Genomic DNA, 17,259 nt, shown 5'->3' with positions numbered 1-17,259 from the left:
TCTGATGATTTTACTAGACGGTAAACTACAGCGTCATCTGCAAATCTAAGGGGGCTGCTCAGATTATCACCTAGATCATTTATGTAAATCAGGAACAGCAGATGGCCTATGACACTACCATGCGGAACGCCAGATATCACTTCTGTTCTACTCGATGATCTACCGTCAATCACTATGAACTGTGACCTCTCTGAGAGGAAATCACGAATCAAGTCACACAACTGAGATGATACTCCATATGCACGCAATTTGATTAATAGTCGCTTGTGAGAAACGGTATTAAAAGTCTTCTGGAAATCTAGGAATATGGAATCGATCTGAGATCCCTTGTCAACAGCACTTCATGGGAATAAAGAGCTAGCTGTGTTGCACAAGAACGATATTTTTTGAATCAGTGTTGGTTATGTATCAATAAGTCATTTTCTCCAAGGTGATTCATAATGTTCGAGTACAGTATATGCTCCAAAATCCTACTGCAAATTGAGGTCAGTGATATGGGTCTGTAATTCAATGGGTTACTCCTATTTCCCTTCTTGAATATTGGTGTGACCTGTGCTACTTTCCAGTTTTTAGGAACAGACCTTTCGTCAAGTTAGTGGTTGTATACGATTGCTAAGAAAGGTGCTATTGTGTCTGCATACTCTGAGAGGAACCTGATTGGTATACCATCTGGACTGGAAGATTTGCTTTTCTTACGTGATTTGAGTTGCTTCGCAACACCTAAGATATCTACTTTTATGGCACTCGTGCTAACAGCTGTTCTAGTTTCGAATTCTGGAATATCTAATTTGTCTTCTTTCATGAAGGAATTATGGAAAACTGTATTTCGTAACTCCGCTTTAGTGGCACCATCATTGGTAACATTTCCATTGCTATTGCGCAGTGACTGTATTGACTGTTTTTAGCCACTGGTGTACTTCACATACGACCAGAATCTCTCTGGGTTTTCTACCATATTTTGAGGCAATATTACACTGTGGAAACTATTAAAAGCATCTCGCATTGACGTTCACACTAAATTTTGAGCTTCCGTGAAACTTAGCCAGTCTTGTGGATTTTGCGTTCTTCTGAATTTGGCATGCTTTTTTCGTTGCTTCTGCAACAGTGTTCTGACGTGTTTTGTGTACCTTGGTGGATCAGTCCCGTCTCTTATTAACTTATGCGGTATGAATCTATCTGTTGCTGTCGATACTGCATCTTTGAATTTGATCCGTATCTGGTCTATACTTACATAATTAGCTTAGAAGGAATGGAGACTCTCTCTTAGGAAGGCACCAAGCGAATTTTTATCTGCTGTTTTAAATAGATATATTTTGCGTTTATTTTTAGTAGTTTTGGTTGATATGGTTTTGAGCCTCACTACAATGACCTCGTGTTCACTAACTACTGTGACGCTCTATTAGATCAGGATTATTTGTGGCTAAGAGGTCAAGTGTTTTTTCGCAACCATTTACAATTCGTGTGGGCTCATGAACTAATTGTTCAAAGTAATTCTCAGAGAAAGCATTTAGTACAATTTCGGAAGATGTTTTCTGTCTACCACCGGCTTTGAACATGTATTTTCGGCAACAAATCGAGGGTACACTGAAGTCTCCGCCAATTATAACTGTATGAGTGGGGTACTTATTTGTAATGAACTATTATATCATCTGAGTTGGGGGGGGGGGGGGGGGGGTCGGCAGAAGGAGCCAATTATTATTTTGGTATGGCTGTTGAGTATAACCTCTACCCATAGTAATTCGCAGGAACTATCTATTTCAATTTCATTACAAGATAAACTACTACCAACAGACACAAACACACCACCACCTACTTTATTTAATCTATCCTTCCTGAACACAGTTTGCACCTCTGTAAAATTTTCAGCAGAATTTATCTCCGGCTTTAGCCAGTTTTCTGTTCCTGTAACGATTTCAGCTTCAGTGCTTTCTATCAGCGCTTGAAGCTCTGGTACTTTTCCAACACAGCTACGACAATACCAACTGTTGCTTGGTCGATTCTTGTCGTTTCTTTGCCCTATACCCTTTGAGACTGGATCCCTGTTTGATCTTTCCCAAGACTGTCTAACCTAAAAAATCACCCAGTCCACGCCACACAGCCCCTGCTACCTGTGTAGCCGCCTCCTGTGTGTAGTGGACACCTGACCTATTTAGTGGAACCCGAAACCCTACCACCCTATGGTGCAAGTCGAGGAATCTGCAGCCTACACGGTCGCAGAAACGTCTGAGCCTCTGATTCAGACCCTCCACTTGGCTCTGTACCAAAGGTCCGCAATCAGTCCTGTCGACGATGCTGCAGGTGGTGAGCACTGCCTTCATCTCGCTATCAAGACTGGCAGTCTTCAACAATTCAGACAGCCGCCGGAAACCAGAGAGAATCTCTTCCGATCCATAGCGACACACATCATTAGTGCGGACATGAGCCACCACCTGCAGTTGGCTACACTCTGTACCCTTCATGGCATCCGGAAGGACCCTTCCCACATCTTGGATCACTCCCTCTGGTATGCACATGGAGTGCACATTGGCTTTCTTCCCATCCTTAGCTGCCATATCCCTAAGTGACTCCATCACCCGCCTAACATTGGAGCTCCCAATGACAAGCAATCCCACCATCTGAGCTTGTCTGGGCCTCTCAGGAAAAAAGGCCACTGCCGCAACAGGCAAGGCTGCCCTTGCTGGCTCAGAAGTACTTTCAGCAGTGGGCAGCACCTCAAACCTGTTATGGAGGCGTAAGGGTACAGCCTTGCGGCCAACTTTCGCCTTCCACCCAGGGATTCGTGACCCCACCACGGTTCGCCAATCACCGTCAGGCAAGTGTCGACCGGAAGGGCCGTCCGAATCTGAGGACGCAGTGGCATCAAAGATCCCAGGCGATGCTACAGGTTCCAGAGGCGCCAAAGTGATTGCCTTGGGTGTCCTAATGTCACCGCGGCCGAGGGCAACAGCCTGGAGCCTGTCGACCACGGCCAACACAGCTTCCAGCTGTTTATGGACGGAGGCCAATTTCTCTGAATCCGTACACAACAGGCGCAGTTCCCTATCCATCCCTAACAATTTTTTTCCTCTCTTTTATCTCACAAGCTGTTCAAAACAAACAGATGACCGATGACTACGCGAATTTACACTATACGCGATGCTACAACTCTCAAATACTATAATACGCCCAAAATTTATGATTTAAACTATGTAAGTACCCAAAAACGTGGAAAGAAATTAAGAATTAAACTATGAAACAAATAAAGTGAGCTCAGAGTACGACTTGCTGCTGGCTGCTGCTTATCCATCGGCGGCAGGGAGCTCACTGGCTGTGACCAACCGACACTGGCCATTCAAAACAAAAACAGATGACTGACGACTAGGCGAATTTACACTATTCAGGTACGAAAACGCGATGCTACAACTCTCAAATACTATAATATGCCCAAAATTTATGAATTAAACTATGCAAGTACCCAAAAACACACAAAGAAATTAAGAATTAAACTATGAAACAAATAAGTGAGCTCAGAGTACTTCCGTAACGTTGAACGGTTCTCTTCAATCGTCATTGGTCCTGTTCTTGTAGGATGTTTTTCCGGCCGCAGCAATGTCGGAGATTTGATGTTTTAGCAGATTCCTGATATACATGATACACTCATGAAATTGTCATATGGGAAAATCCCCATTTAATCACTACCTCAGAGATGCTGTGTCCATTGCTTGTGTGCTGACTATAACATCATGTTCAAACTCACTTAAATCTTGAAAACCTGCCATTGTACCAACAGTAACTGATCTAACAACTGTGTCAGTCATTTGTTGTCTTATATAGGCATTGCCGATCACAGCACTGTATTCTGCCTGTTTACGTATCTCTATATTTGAATACGCATGCCTATACCAGTTTTTTTGGCACTTAATTGTAAAACAATATAGCAGTTAAATGCAGCTGGTTGATCACTGGACTGAACATGAATGGGCCAACTATTCTGCAACAAAATTAAATTTCCAGCCATAAGGACAATATAAAGGTGGGAAGACATCCTTAGAAGTCCCATTCGTGTAGTTGCTCGAGGATACTAAGCCTCCATGTAGTATAAAAAGTCTTGATGAAAAAGAAAATGCAGGGTGTTTCAAAATGAATATCTGGGTTTTTAAGGATTAGTAACATTTATTATAGTCAACTTACAATTTTAAATAATATATCAAATGAAAGAACAACTCAAATAGTTTTTATTACAAGTGGTCAATGTGAGCGCCATTAGTCACATGGAACAATTCGAGTAAATACGTGAATTCCTCCTACACCTTGATTAGTGTGTCTGGAGTCATTACTGCAACTGCTTCAATGGTGTTTTTTGTGAAACCTCAAAAGCAAAATTGCATGGCATCAGATCATATGAATGTGGAGATATGCAAAGCAAGCTCTGTCATCCAGCCTTTTGCGATAATGCAGTGGTCAGACAGAATGTAACTGAACAAATCACATACTGAGTTATGCTAGTATTGTGGCACATCACCTTGCTGCCAAATAAAGCTCTGTGGACCAGCTTCTTCCAGTTGTGAACAGAGTCAGTTTCTGCACATCAAGATGATACACACTTGCTTCACTGAAAAAGAAAGGCTCATAAATTTTATGTTGGAATATGGGAAGAAAAAAAGAGTCTCAGTGCAATTGTACCATATCGTAGGGATTTGCTAACCCCCTCCATCCCCCCCCCACCCCCCCACCCCCCATCCTCGTCCTCCCACAGAAGAGCATATTACGTGTGTTCACATTTCCACTTAGGTGTGGTGGTGATTCATCACTGAAGATAACACAATCCAGAAAATCTTCGTTGTTCTGCAGTGACATTTCGTTTGCAAAGTGGGCACAAATCAACTGTGTGTGCTGTGTAGTGAATGGTGCTTACACTGAACACTTGTAAGAAGAACTGTTTGAGTTGCTCTTTCATTTGATGTATTATTCACAATTGTAAGCTGAACTTAATAAATGCTACAAAGCCTTAAAACCAGGATATTCATTGTGAAACACCCTGTATATAACTATTAGGTGATATCTGCACAGGGTAGAGTGCAACGTCAAAAACCCCAATAAAAACGATTAAGGAGCTGTCTGGATCCTTGTACTCAGATAGGACTTTAAGCGTGATTCTCTTTCCCATAGCTATTAACTATATAAAAGTAAGAAATAGTATTCCTCCTCCATTACTCCAAGGTATTTCTAAGACAGCAGGTGAGGGCAATATTATAACAACAAACCGGGCATGTACAGCCCTTCTCAGATTTCAAGCGAGGGATTAAAATTGATTTTCTCCACAAGCCAGAAAATTGTACTCGTGCTGAGATGAAGTTAAAAAGGCCAGGGATGACTGTTTTGCCTCCCACTGGGAGGTGCCACAACATGCAGTAATGCTCTGTTGGGACAAGGTGATGTGTCACGAGCTGCAGAAAATTCCAAATTAATTTCCCACATGGAACACCAGCAGTTATATAATTTGTCACAAGTGGAACTAAAGTCCCAACTGCACCTTTCAGCGACATTTCTGTGGTACTGGAAGGTAAAATCTGGCTGGTAGTGGCCGCCACTCTGTCAAAATGTTCCATCATTGCCTGGCTTATGATTGCTGGTTACTCTGAAGACTTCTGTTTAGCGTTGTGGCAGCACCTGGGCTCCTCTGACTGAAATCATTGTGAGGGTCTCCCTTACAACAGTACTTTTAGTGGATCAGTTTATGGTGTTTAGGAAATGTCACCACAATCTCCTCTGATTCTCCACAATCTTCAACTCTACATCTGTCACTCTGCCAAGAGACAGGCTTCTTTGCAGTTCGCCTAAGAACTGCGGTATGAATACTTCACCAGTATGTTGGATCGTGATGGTACTATGAAACACCGTTTCCTGGACACTATTCTATATATACAATTATATTCCACAAGTCACCTCACAGTGTGTAGTGGAGGGTACCTCTGTTACCACTATCTTTTCTCCTTCTTCCTCATTTCATTTGCAAACAGTGTGTAGGACGAACAATTGTTGGTTAATCTTCATTTGGTCTTTAATTTCTATGATATTCTCATCATGATTCTTCATCAAGACTTATCTGACTAGAAGTAGTATGGTACCTGATTCTTGCTGGAATGTACTCTCTCAGAATTTCAATAATAAACTTTTCTGTCAAGTTCCACGCATCTCTTGTAGTGCCTGCCATTGTAGTTAAGCATTTCTCTAATGCTCTCACACCAACTAAACTATAACATGATAAAACACACCACTTTCTGTTGGCTTTTGTCTCTATCTCTTCTGTAAATCCAACATGGTAAGGGTACCAGACTGAAAATTGATAATGGAGTGCCATACAAGTGTTTTGTACATTATTTCTTGCATGAATGAACTAAGTTTCCTTATGACTGCCCAGTGAATCTCAGCCTCGCATCATCTTTTTCTGCTATTTGTTTTATGAGGTCATTTAACTTCAGATCACTCCAAATGGTTATTGCTAGATATTTTACGGTTCTTATTGTTTCCAACAATTTGTCACCACCGACGTAAGTGTATAGTGGTGCATCTCTTCCCTTATTTACGAGCCATGCATTAAATTTATTTACATTTAGTTTTAACTCCCAATACATGCATCTCATCAAGTTGATTGTACAGGGTCCAATTTGCCTTACTGAGCATTATCATGGCAGATTTCTTTTTGGAATTTGTCTGCCGGGCATGAGAACTCGGATAAAAAATTGGTCACTGGACTGCAGGTCATCAACCACTTCCCATCAAGCAGTGTGCGTGAGGGCGAGATAGCACACTCAACTGATCCACAGTAATGACAGAGGGGCAGGTTGCACTGGTGGGGTTAGTGGCACTACTTGAAGGCCTAACTGGTTCCCTTAGGCAGGCACTTATGTCCATACCATTGTCAAATCTGATTAAGCAGACAGAACTAAGGTCGCATCATCTGATGGTTTTATGGCACATCTATTTGGCCTGTTGGTTTGGGTCCTTTTCTTAGTTCTTGGCAATGCTCGTAAGGCAGTTTTGCCAAAAACTGCTTTTGTGCTTCCACCTGTAGTGAATGTGCATTACTGTTCCTGACAATATGTTCTGCTTTGTTTCTGTGGTATACAACTCTGTTGATTCAGTCAGTGGCGCAGGTTTGCAGCTACATTTATATGTGCAGTTCATTGTGCTCTGGTCAGCAGTCAATGTCTTGGTGGCAACACTGGTCTTTATTACATGGTGCTCCATTTCTGAGGGGAATGTATTGCTGTGTGTGTATATAGGAGAAGCAGACTGCAGTTGGTGAACAGTCAATGACACTGTTGGCTAGAGCCCGTCTTCTCATCTCCAGGTGATGCCTCAAGATGGAGAGGCAGAGGGAAAGCTGCTTGGTCCCATAGGACATCTCAAATTCCAAGTTTTGCTCATAGCTTCTGCTGCCACAGCACCTCCCCACATACCCAATGTGGGGGATCTCATTCACTTCAGGCGCAGCATTCAAGCCGGAGGGTGCACACAGGGATTGGCTGTCGGACCTCATCCATCACCCTACAAGTGGGCCAATTGCTTCTCCTTCAGCAGGATCTGAGCAGACACTGGGGATAGGGGTGGGTGTTTGCTAGTAATCTTGAGTTCCAATGTTATACTTAAAATGACATAAGAAGATCACTGACACCTTCTGTGACGCCCTTATGGCTGCAGGCAAAAACAGTAGCCATCTAAAGATCTGTGACCACACTGAAGTGCTTTCATAGAGATGTTACTAAATAGTGTTACACTACAGGTTGAGGTAGGACCATGGATTTGCCCACTGCAACTGAAGGTATCAACTTATGTCCACTCAACCATAGGTGTATTGCGGAGCTCTTTAGGAAAATATCGCCCAAGGCTGAAGAGAAGTCAAATGTGCAATCATTGTGTCTATGAATGGCTTCATCTGAGATCTGGAGGACACACTGTCTGCAGCTATGGAGAGTGTAAGTATTGTCATCTATAAGTTATTTCTTATGTCAGCAACAACAATGCCTGTAACTTAGGTTCCAAGCCAATCTTTAATGTGTATAGATGACTGGCGGAAGTGGTGAAGGCTATTTGCTTTGCTCTCAGAATGCAAGCAGAGCTTACATGCTCCATTGATTCTGTGATGACCTTGGCTGCAAATTTCTGGAACTGCTTTATGGGGGGAGAGTTATAGGATTCCTGTTGATATGACTAATGTGCATTACATACAGGAAGCAGTTGCTCATTTAGGATAGTACTTGTGTAGTGTACACAAGAATGCTCACCAGTCAATACGCAGAGAGAGCAATCAGATCTCGTACAAACTAAAAATGCACCGAAGGTCAAGATTTTAATAGTAAATTGCAGAAGCATTTGGAACACAGTTCCTGAATTTACTGTCCTCCAGGAAAGCTGTTGCGCTCAAATTATCATCGAACCAAGAGCTGGATGAAACCTGAAATAGAAAGTTCAAAGGACAGGGAGTGTTCAATGCAGTCAAAAAAAAATTATGTCCATCAAGCTGAAATTGAGTCTGAATGGGGAATTATCTGAATGCCAGTAAATGGGCTAAGTGTCCTCAAGTTACTCATTGGATGTTTTTACCAGTCAATCAATTCTGCTGCAAAGGTTGTATCATTCAAAGAACTTCGATCAGTACTGTGGAAGTAGTTGGAGGTGAATTTAAACTATCAAATATAGATTGGGATTCCATAGATTCATAGTAGGTGGTATGCAAAGACAGTCTACAAACCACACGAGAGAAATATTTTATACCTTGTAGCTAAAAACAGGCCTGATCTTATCGGCAATGCCAGTATAGAGACAGGGATTAAAGATCATCACGTCATTGTAGTGGCAATGGTTATTTAAGTTAACAAACCCACCAAGAAAGGATAGAAGAGTTTTTATGCTGCAAAAACACATGAGCACTTGACGGCACCCTACTTACATGGCTTGTGGATATCATTTAGCTCTGATACGATGAACACAGGGGAGTTATGGGCAAAATTCAAATCAATTGCAAATTGCATTCTGCAGAAATATGTGCAGAGTAAGAATGAAAAACACAAAAAACCCACTGTGGTTTAATAACAAAATTTGGAAAATGTTGAGGAAGCAGATTGTTGCACTCTCGGTTCAAGAAATAAAGCAGAAACGTGACTGCAAAAGTCAGTATAAATTCTCAGATCTATAAAAAGATTGATGCTCAAAGCATATAACGGCCACTGTCATACATTAGTGAAAGATCTCACTGAGAAAATCCTCGTTCAATGCAAAACGCATAAGTGGGTCAAAGGCTTCTGTTCAGTCACTCATCGACTAGTCTGATGAGACACTAGACGAAGCAAAAAGAAAGCTGTAGTTTTAAATTCTGCATTTAAAAATCACTCATGTAGTTGGATCGTTCAACCATTACAAAGACTCCCTCATGGAGGGAGGACATAGCAAATAAGTTGCCCGGTCTGGATAGATTGGCTCAAGAGAGAGTACTCTTTGGCACTGCTCCCTTACTTAGCTCGCAGTTATTGTGAATCTCTCGCCCAATGCAAAGTTCCAGGTGACTGGAGAGAAAAGTGCAGATGGCTTACATATATGATAAATGTAAAATAATGGACCCATAACATTACAGATCAATATCTTTAATGGCAGTTTTATGCAGAATTCTGAGCATATTCTAAGTTTGTTGAAAACAATTAACTTCCTTGGGACAGAAAATTTTCTATTCACAAATCAGCACAGGTTTAAAAAGTACAGTCCATATGAAACTGAGCTTACCCTTTTCTTGTATGATATCCTGTGACCCAAGGATGAACAACGAAATTACATATTCCTGGAGTTCCTGAAAGCATTTGTTTGGGTCACCCACTACAGACTGTTAATGAAGATCGGAGCATACTGAATAGGTTCTCCGATATGCAAATGTCTCAAAGGCTTTTTAAGTAATAGAATCTAGTACATTTCCCAGATGGCAGGTGTTCATAAGAGACAAGAGTACCTCAGGAGAGATCCAGCAAAGTGTAACAAGGGCTGCTCTAGTTTTCTATATGCAGAAACGTTCTCACAGATAAGGCAAGCAGAAATCAGACTGTTTGCTGATGAATCTGTAGTGTATGGAAAAGCAACATCACTGAGTGACTGTAGTAGGATACAAGATGACATAGACAAAATTTCTGTGGTGTGATGAATGGCAGGTTGTTCTAAACATAGAAAAATGCAAGCTAATAGAGATGAGTATGAAAAACAATCCTGTAATGTTCGAATACAGTATCAGATTAAAGGAAGACACAGAAGCAATTCAGAGGCATGCTAATAGATTTTTTACCAAACGGGCCAATCAAAACATGAGTGTTTTGAAAATGCACTGTGAACTCAAATGGGAATCACTGGAGGGAAGATGACATTCTTTTTGCGAAACACAATTCAGAAAGTTTAGAGATCAGACTCTTGTGACTGATGTTAGAACAATTCTACTGTTATCAACATACATGTTGTTTAAGGGCCATGAAGACCAGAGAAGAGAAATCAGCACTCGTATAGAGGAGTAAAGACAGTTGTTTTTCCCTCGCTCAATTCGCAAGTGGGACAGAAAAGAGAATGACCAGCAGTGGTACAAGGCACCCTCCAAAATGCACTGTGTGGTTAGCAGAGTATGTATGTAGATGTAGATGAATGACTTCACGAAAGTAGGCTGCTGTGTGACCTTAAATGCCTTCTTTAACACAAATTGAGAGAAGCAGTGCTTAATCTTTACCTCTTGTGTTTTAATCTCTTCCATGAAGATGTGGACATAATTTGATCCACTCGGATGGTTTTGAAAGGAATTAATACACTTGGGTGGAGATGTGAATTGAATAGCTGATTCATATGTAGCTGAACTGTGTCTTACAAACAGAGTCTCTCCTTTGCACACCATAATGGAACAACCAAAGCAACAACACTTAAAGTAACGTATAATGTTACAAATTTAGGACCTAACTTTCAGGCAGATGATGCCTGATGCAATGTTCACAGGCAATGTTCATACACTGAATGTAAGAATAAAAACTGTTGTCCTTTGACTCACTCTTTACTCTTCGTGATATTCTTTACTTCTGTGATTCCTTCACCTTCCCATTCCTGCAATGGCTATTTGGTGTCAGTTTTTACTATTTCCTGAAGGGCTAAAACATTTTATTATAATTTAATGCAATGAGCACCTCAGTGCTTTTGGTATACTCTCCAAGTGATTTAGCAGTTAACAGCTTATTTACTTGAATAGATTTCACTGTCGTGACCAAGAATGTACTCTTACAGTGTCCTCTTACTGATTTGTTGCCCAGCAAGTCACTCCAATGTTTAATGTGTATGGAGAAGTGGTAGGTTTTTCAAAAGTAGCTTTTACAAAGTTTAATGTTATTTAGCACATGGCGTGGTTAGATCGAGCTTCACTTTCCTGGGTAAGTCTTATAGGACAGGCTAGAATCTTTATCGTCACCTGACATGGGATACTCAATCATTTGATTGAAGCATTGGTGACTCATAAATGAAACAGCTGTATGACTGCATGTGTACATTAAAAAAGAACACGTAAATATGTTAAAAGACAGTGCAGAATGGGAATCTGTCTTGTGTCAGCAAGGCCACTGTGAGTGCCAGCCACTGTCTCAGCAGTCTGCTGCCTTAGCAGACTCACTCACTGCCACTAGCCATAGTCAGCACCTACTGTATGAGGTACAGGCTTTGCACAAAAATGTGGAATTATCAAGAGAAATGCATGATTGAAAATAAATGTAGATGCTAGCCATGTCTACAGATTGCTCTGTTGTATCTGACCAGGAATGACACCTGTGCAATGTCCTCAATGTATTGCAAGTGTCAGTCATGGTCAGAACAGTGTTTCATGTAGTTGTGAGTGCATTATGTTGCAGCTAAAAGAATTCAAAAGCAGACAATTTGTTGGTGCTCATTTGGTGGATCCTTCCATAACCAAGGGAGATGAAATGTTTGGTGTTTCAAGTCATATCAAAGATTTATACCACATATGGGGAAAGCAGAAAACATCATCCGCCAAGTCACAATGCGATGTGTGTTGAGTGATCATGACAGACAGTCACTGAGGAGAACTGTGAAGACAAATAAGAGGGTGACAGCTGACAAAGTCACTACAGAACTGAATGTCATGCTCATGAAACCTGTCAGCACCAAAACAACATGAAGGAAACTCCATAAGCAGGGAACTGCAGGGCAAGCTGCAATTCCAAAACCGCACATCAGTAATGGAAATGCATGTAACGGGAAAACATGATGGCGAAGCCATAAAGCCTGTACTATGGAGCAATGGAAGAAAATCCTTTAGTTGGGTGAGTCTTGTGTCACACTTTTCCCAACTTCTGACCCAGTTTATGTTCCAAGAAGTGAAACTTGGTGGGTGTTCGGTGATGATTTGGGCAGCCACAACATGATATGCCACAAGTCCCATTGTTACTCCGCAAGGTTGCATTACTGCCATGGTTTATATGATCATTTTGGCTGATAAGGTCCAAATCTTGGTACAATATTTGTTCCCCAATGTTGAAGATGGAATCCAAGATGACAGGGCCCATTCACACAGTTCCAACATCCACAATTTCCTGAGGATAAGGATGAATTGTTGCATCTGCCCTTGCCACTACAATCACCAGATCACAATATTATTGAGCCTTTGTGGCAAAATATATGTGATTGCTATCCACCTCAATCATCATTACCTGAACTTTCCACCATTTTCCAAGAAGAATGGTATAAGTTTCCCTTGAAAACCATACAGAACGTGGCAAAGGGTTTCCTGCACCATATTAGGCACGATAGTGTGTAGTGTTTTTGGTGTTTCCATATTTCCATTATGCTTGGTCAGTAGATTTTTTATCTATCCAATTACATTATATTGTTAAAATTGATTGTTTTCATTGTTAAATAATAAAGAATGTTTTATTGAGCCAGCATTCTTGACTCCAAATTTGCCATTGTACCAGAAGATCCCATCCCCACAGCCTCCTGCACACGCCATTTTAGGGCAGAATTGGTCATCCTGGTAGCATTACAACTGATATAAAATGTACATGATAATTTATTTTCTTAAGTAGTAAATCAGTTACATTATTTAGAGCTCTTGTTGTGCAGATGAAACTATTTAATCCCCTCATTAAATAATCCACATTAGCAGATCATGACAAATTTTTATTTATAATATCCTGAAGAAATTTAACAGTCTGCAGAGATCAGCTCTTTGCCATCACAATTTCATTGTGATTATATCCAGCATGTGGATTGGTGACTCAGTGGTAAAGTGCCAGATTACAAAGTCAAAGGTCTCAGGTTTGATGCCCAGTCAATCCTAGGATTTTTCTGTCACTTATCACTTCTTTCACCTCTGGCAATTTTTGTTAATGTGAAAAATGCAGAGCTGCACTCCGGTTCAAAATCTGTGTTAAACTGTAGGTCCCCCTACAACTGACTGGGTGAGTCAGTTCAAAGGTCAGAGGAAGGCAGAGACATACCATCTCCAACAGGACCAGACCTAGAAAAGCACTTTGGTACTCAAAACAATCCTCATCTTTACTTACTTATATACTTAGCAATTTGTTTGGTCATGAAAGGCACAATTTGTGTTTGTGTATGGTTAAGCTTCATAGCACTATTATTTATCCAAGTTTAAAGTTATTAAAAAGTTAGTTTGGTATTCTGCACTAGTTCTGAATAGAACCGCGAGAATACTTGATTGTTCCTGAGTTTATATTACATGGCATGTCAATATGAAATAAGGGAACAATTTCAGACTTAGCATCAATCCCTTGGTACATCTGCTTGTATCTCATTCCAACTACCACAGGCTACCTCACCTTTTTGTTGTAAAACTACTCTCTGTTTTCTACTTTTCAGACAGGATAAGAACTAACTTAAAGATTTTTTATAGAATCCATAAAAAATCATTTTTTGAAGCAGCAGCTTACAGTTTATGTGTTAAATGACTTAGTGGGGTCACAAAAGATATTGGATTGCACAGCTTGCAGGGCATTTGGTTATTTTAGTGATTAGCTCATTAATAGTTTGCACAGTACTTTGTCCCCACCTAAGACCACATTGATTATTTAGAATAAAGTTGTTAGTTTCATAATAATTATCTAATTGATTACATGCTGTTTGCTAAGATATTTCAGAAAACAACTGATAAATTGATACTGGGCAGAAGTTTTCTATCTCAACCAGTCTAGATCTTCAAGTCGAACTTACACATCTTCCAGCCTGTTGGGGAAGCAACCCTTATCAAATGACTTATTGTACAAATTCCAGATCTTTTAGGGATTTTATAATGTGAGGCACTTCATCATAGGATGCATAGGTAAATCTGAATTGTCCATTTTGTGCTGCATCGTGTTGGTATTTATGTGAGGAGGAGAGATGTCATCTGTTTTATTTGAAGTTATAAAGCACCCAGTGTATTCTTCACACTTTGTAACCATTTCCCTATCAGTTTCTAACGTAGAGTTAAAATGATTAGTTTTCTCTGCATCTGATTCAGGCTTAACAATATACTATACAGTTTTCGATTTCTTTTCATGGCATCTGAGATGAATATACTGTTTGCCATTTGTTTTGCCTGTTTAACGACTGTCAAATATTCTTGCCCTCACACCTTGCTCAATAACAAATATTTAGCCTCAACATCCACCATCTCCATTGGCATGTGCCACACCTTGAGATTCAAATACATTTATAGAGATCTGTACCATCTTCATCATCCAGGCAGTTAAACCAAGATTCTTTGTTGCTGTAACACACTACATTCTTCTGCCTTCCTACACATTGCTGGTTGCTGAAACACATACAGAGAACGGGCTGTTCTCTCCAGTCCCCAGCACAGGAACCAAATCAGTAACCAGAACGCAGGATATGCTTAGCATGTATTACCCCCAACCACAGAAACAATAATGGCCAACAATATTTAAACTATGACTGACATATTCCTGAGCAATTCGTTTGGATAATGTGCAGCTCCATTCCCATCCCATAACTATAGCACTTGGACACACAATACATTTTCTTCATCACTGCGAAGAGGGGGCATGCCCTCAAGTAACAAAGTTATGGAAATAAATTCAGTTGCAACATGGTGTCCAAAACCTGTATACCATACATTTTGTAAACTGATGACTCCTGTTTGCAACTGTCTAATGGGACATGAGCCTATTTAGATTCAGGTTGCAGTTTGTTTTCCCCACTTGCATGGCTGGAAAGAGATATGACGCCGATTTGTGAATGCTTGGGATTATTGTATAACCTATTCTCAACTGAATACTTATCAAATAATGCTTCAGAATGGTTATAACTTAGTTCAAATGCAAATCTTCATTGGCATCTATTCCTGTAAAATATCTGAGTTTAAAGACAAGTTTTGCTTTTCGGTAAGAAGTTTGTGGTTAATGTCACATAGATGCTTTTAGTAATATATTCGTATACTGTGAAGAATAATCTTTATATATTTCTGTATTACATATTTTACAGCTCCTGTAGGCATTAATATAGAAATAAAAATTTCATTTAAAAGCAAATAGGAAACCACAAAATGAGCAAAGTGAAAGTTAAGAAAACATTAATGTCTATGCAATTAGGTTCATGACACATAAAAGGCAGAAACCATCTTTTAATTTCATAAATGACAATCTCGGGGAATTGTTAAGCAACAATGCTTACCAAAGGACAGGAAATTTTAATATATTTCAATATTGTCAAAATATCTCCCATTGGTGTTATATTCATTTCCCTCAAGGCGTCTCTATCAATATCAGGTAAATGAGATGGTTGGATTTTATTAACAAAGAAGATGTTAGCATATGATGCAGCCACTGCAGGTTCCAAGCCAGCTGCCTGGAAGAATTCAGCCCAAAATTCTGGAACAAATTACACTTTAATGTAGAACATTTCAATATCTATAAAATACATCCAACAAGACTCTGCATGAAACTTCCTGGCAGATTAAAACTGTGTGCCCGACCGAGACTCGAACTCGGTTCTGCAAGGATTGCAGGAGAGCTCCTGTAAAGTTTGGAAGGTAGGAGACGAGGTACTGGCAGAAGTAAAGCTGTGAGTACTGGGCGTCAGTCGTGCTTCAGTAGCTCAGTTGGTAGAGCACTTGCCCGCGGAAGGCAAAAAGTCCCGAGTTCGAGTCTCGGTTGGGCACACAGTTTTAATCTGCCAGGAAGTTTCATATCAGCGCACACTCCGCTGCAGAGTGAAAATCTCATTCAAGACTCTGCATACATACAATTCAGTGAAGAAGGAATTTCAAGTCTAGTAATCCACCATTTACATGAAATGAGGAATATGGCAAAATATTAAAGTCAGAAATTTTAAGCTTTTAACTCTAAAAACAAACATAGTTGGTATTGCACCACTGCAGACTTCCCACATTAACGATACCAGCTTGAGATTTTATGCAGCATAATTATATAACAAACACAATGGGAAGCAAAGTACCACACTGTGCAAATAGAACAGTTTACAATAAAACCTTTGGCAACTTACTGAAGTGCAATGTCACAAAAATTGAGTAACTTTTGTTATTACAGAGTGACAATTACTCCCTACACATAAAATGTAAGCTAATATTTCCATGTTTCATGTAATGATAATGCCAAACCTTCCACCCCCTCTCCCTCTCCCTGTGTGTGTGTTTCAATAAATGCATAATTCTGCTTTTTTAGTTTTAACTGGCAAAGAATTCTGATCAAATTGTTATGTTGAAATTGTGGGAACATATCAGTCACACAAGACATGTATTCCTTACTAATGCATTGTCCTTCATTCCTGAATGGAATATAAATGCACACCATTTGTCGAGTTAGCATGTCATAAGAAGAGTTATACTACTTCCCTGAAATGAAGGGGTTAGATGATACCAAAAAGTAGCCATACAAAATTTTTATTGGTAAGAGAATATTGAATGTAGCAGGCCTACATATTTATGATGAACTTCTAAATAAAAACATATCCACTAAACATTGTCAAAGAGCTATGAGATGGCAGTATCACTGATCTGGATATTCTAACACAAATCCATCATGCAAAATTTCATCGCTGAGAGATGTTGATAGGCAGGTACGATGAAGGTATTGTAAGCACTATGAAGCACTGAATGTCAATCTGGAATGTAGTATACATAAACAAAACCACACAGCCTGAGTTAAAATGTACAGCCCGTTAGAAATTCTATTGTTTGCATTGCTTCTTTCAAGAACATAGGTTTGCAGTGTGATTAAA

At 40.0% G+C, this 17,259-nt stretch overlaps 1 protein-coding gene across 5 annotated transcripts in view; it reads right to left on the bottom strand.

The window, feature by feature from the left end:
• Positions 1 to 17,259, bottom strand: part of LOC124795103 — a 357,029-nt gene that overhangs the window by 314,057 nt on the left and 25,713 nt on the right. For all 5 annotated transcript variants that reach the window (XR_007016643.1, XR_007016644.1, XM_047258949.1 and 2 more), the window contains exon 2: positions 15,694 to 15,890. Coding sequence is in view for 3 of the 5 variants with exons in the window: in XM_047258949.1 (XP_047114905.1) it covers positions 15,694 to 15,890 (197 nt within the window). In the remaining 2 variants the exon portion in view is untranslated. The remainder of the gene's footprint in view (positions 1 to 15,693; positions 15,891 to 17,259) is intronic.

The sequence above is a fragment of the Schistocerca piceifrons genome, chromosome 4, assembly GCF_021461385.2.
Source record: "Schistocerca piceifrons isolate TAMUIC-IGC-003096 chromosome 4, iqSchPice1.1, whole genome shotgun sequence".
NCBI classification, from domain to species: Eukaryota; Metazoa; Arthropoda; class Insecta; order Orthoptera; family Acrididae; genus Schistocerca; species Schistocerca piceifrons.
Note: the sequence above shows the minus strand (reverse complement) of the source record. Positions and strands in the feature narration are given on the sequence as shown.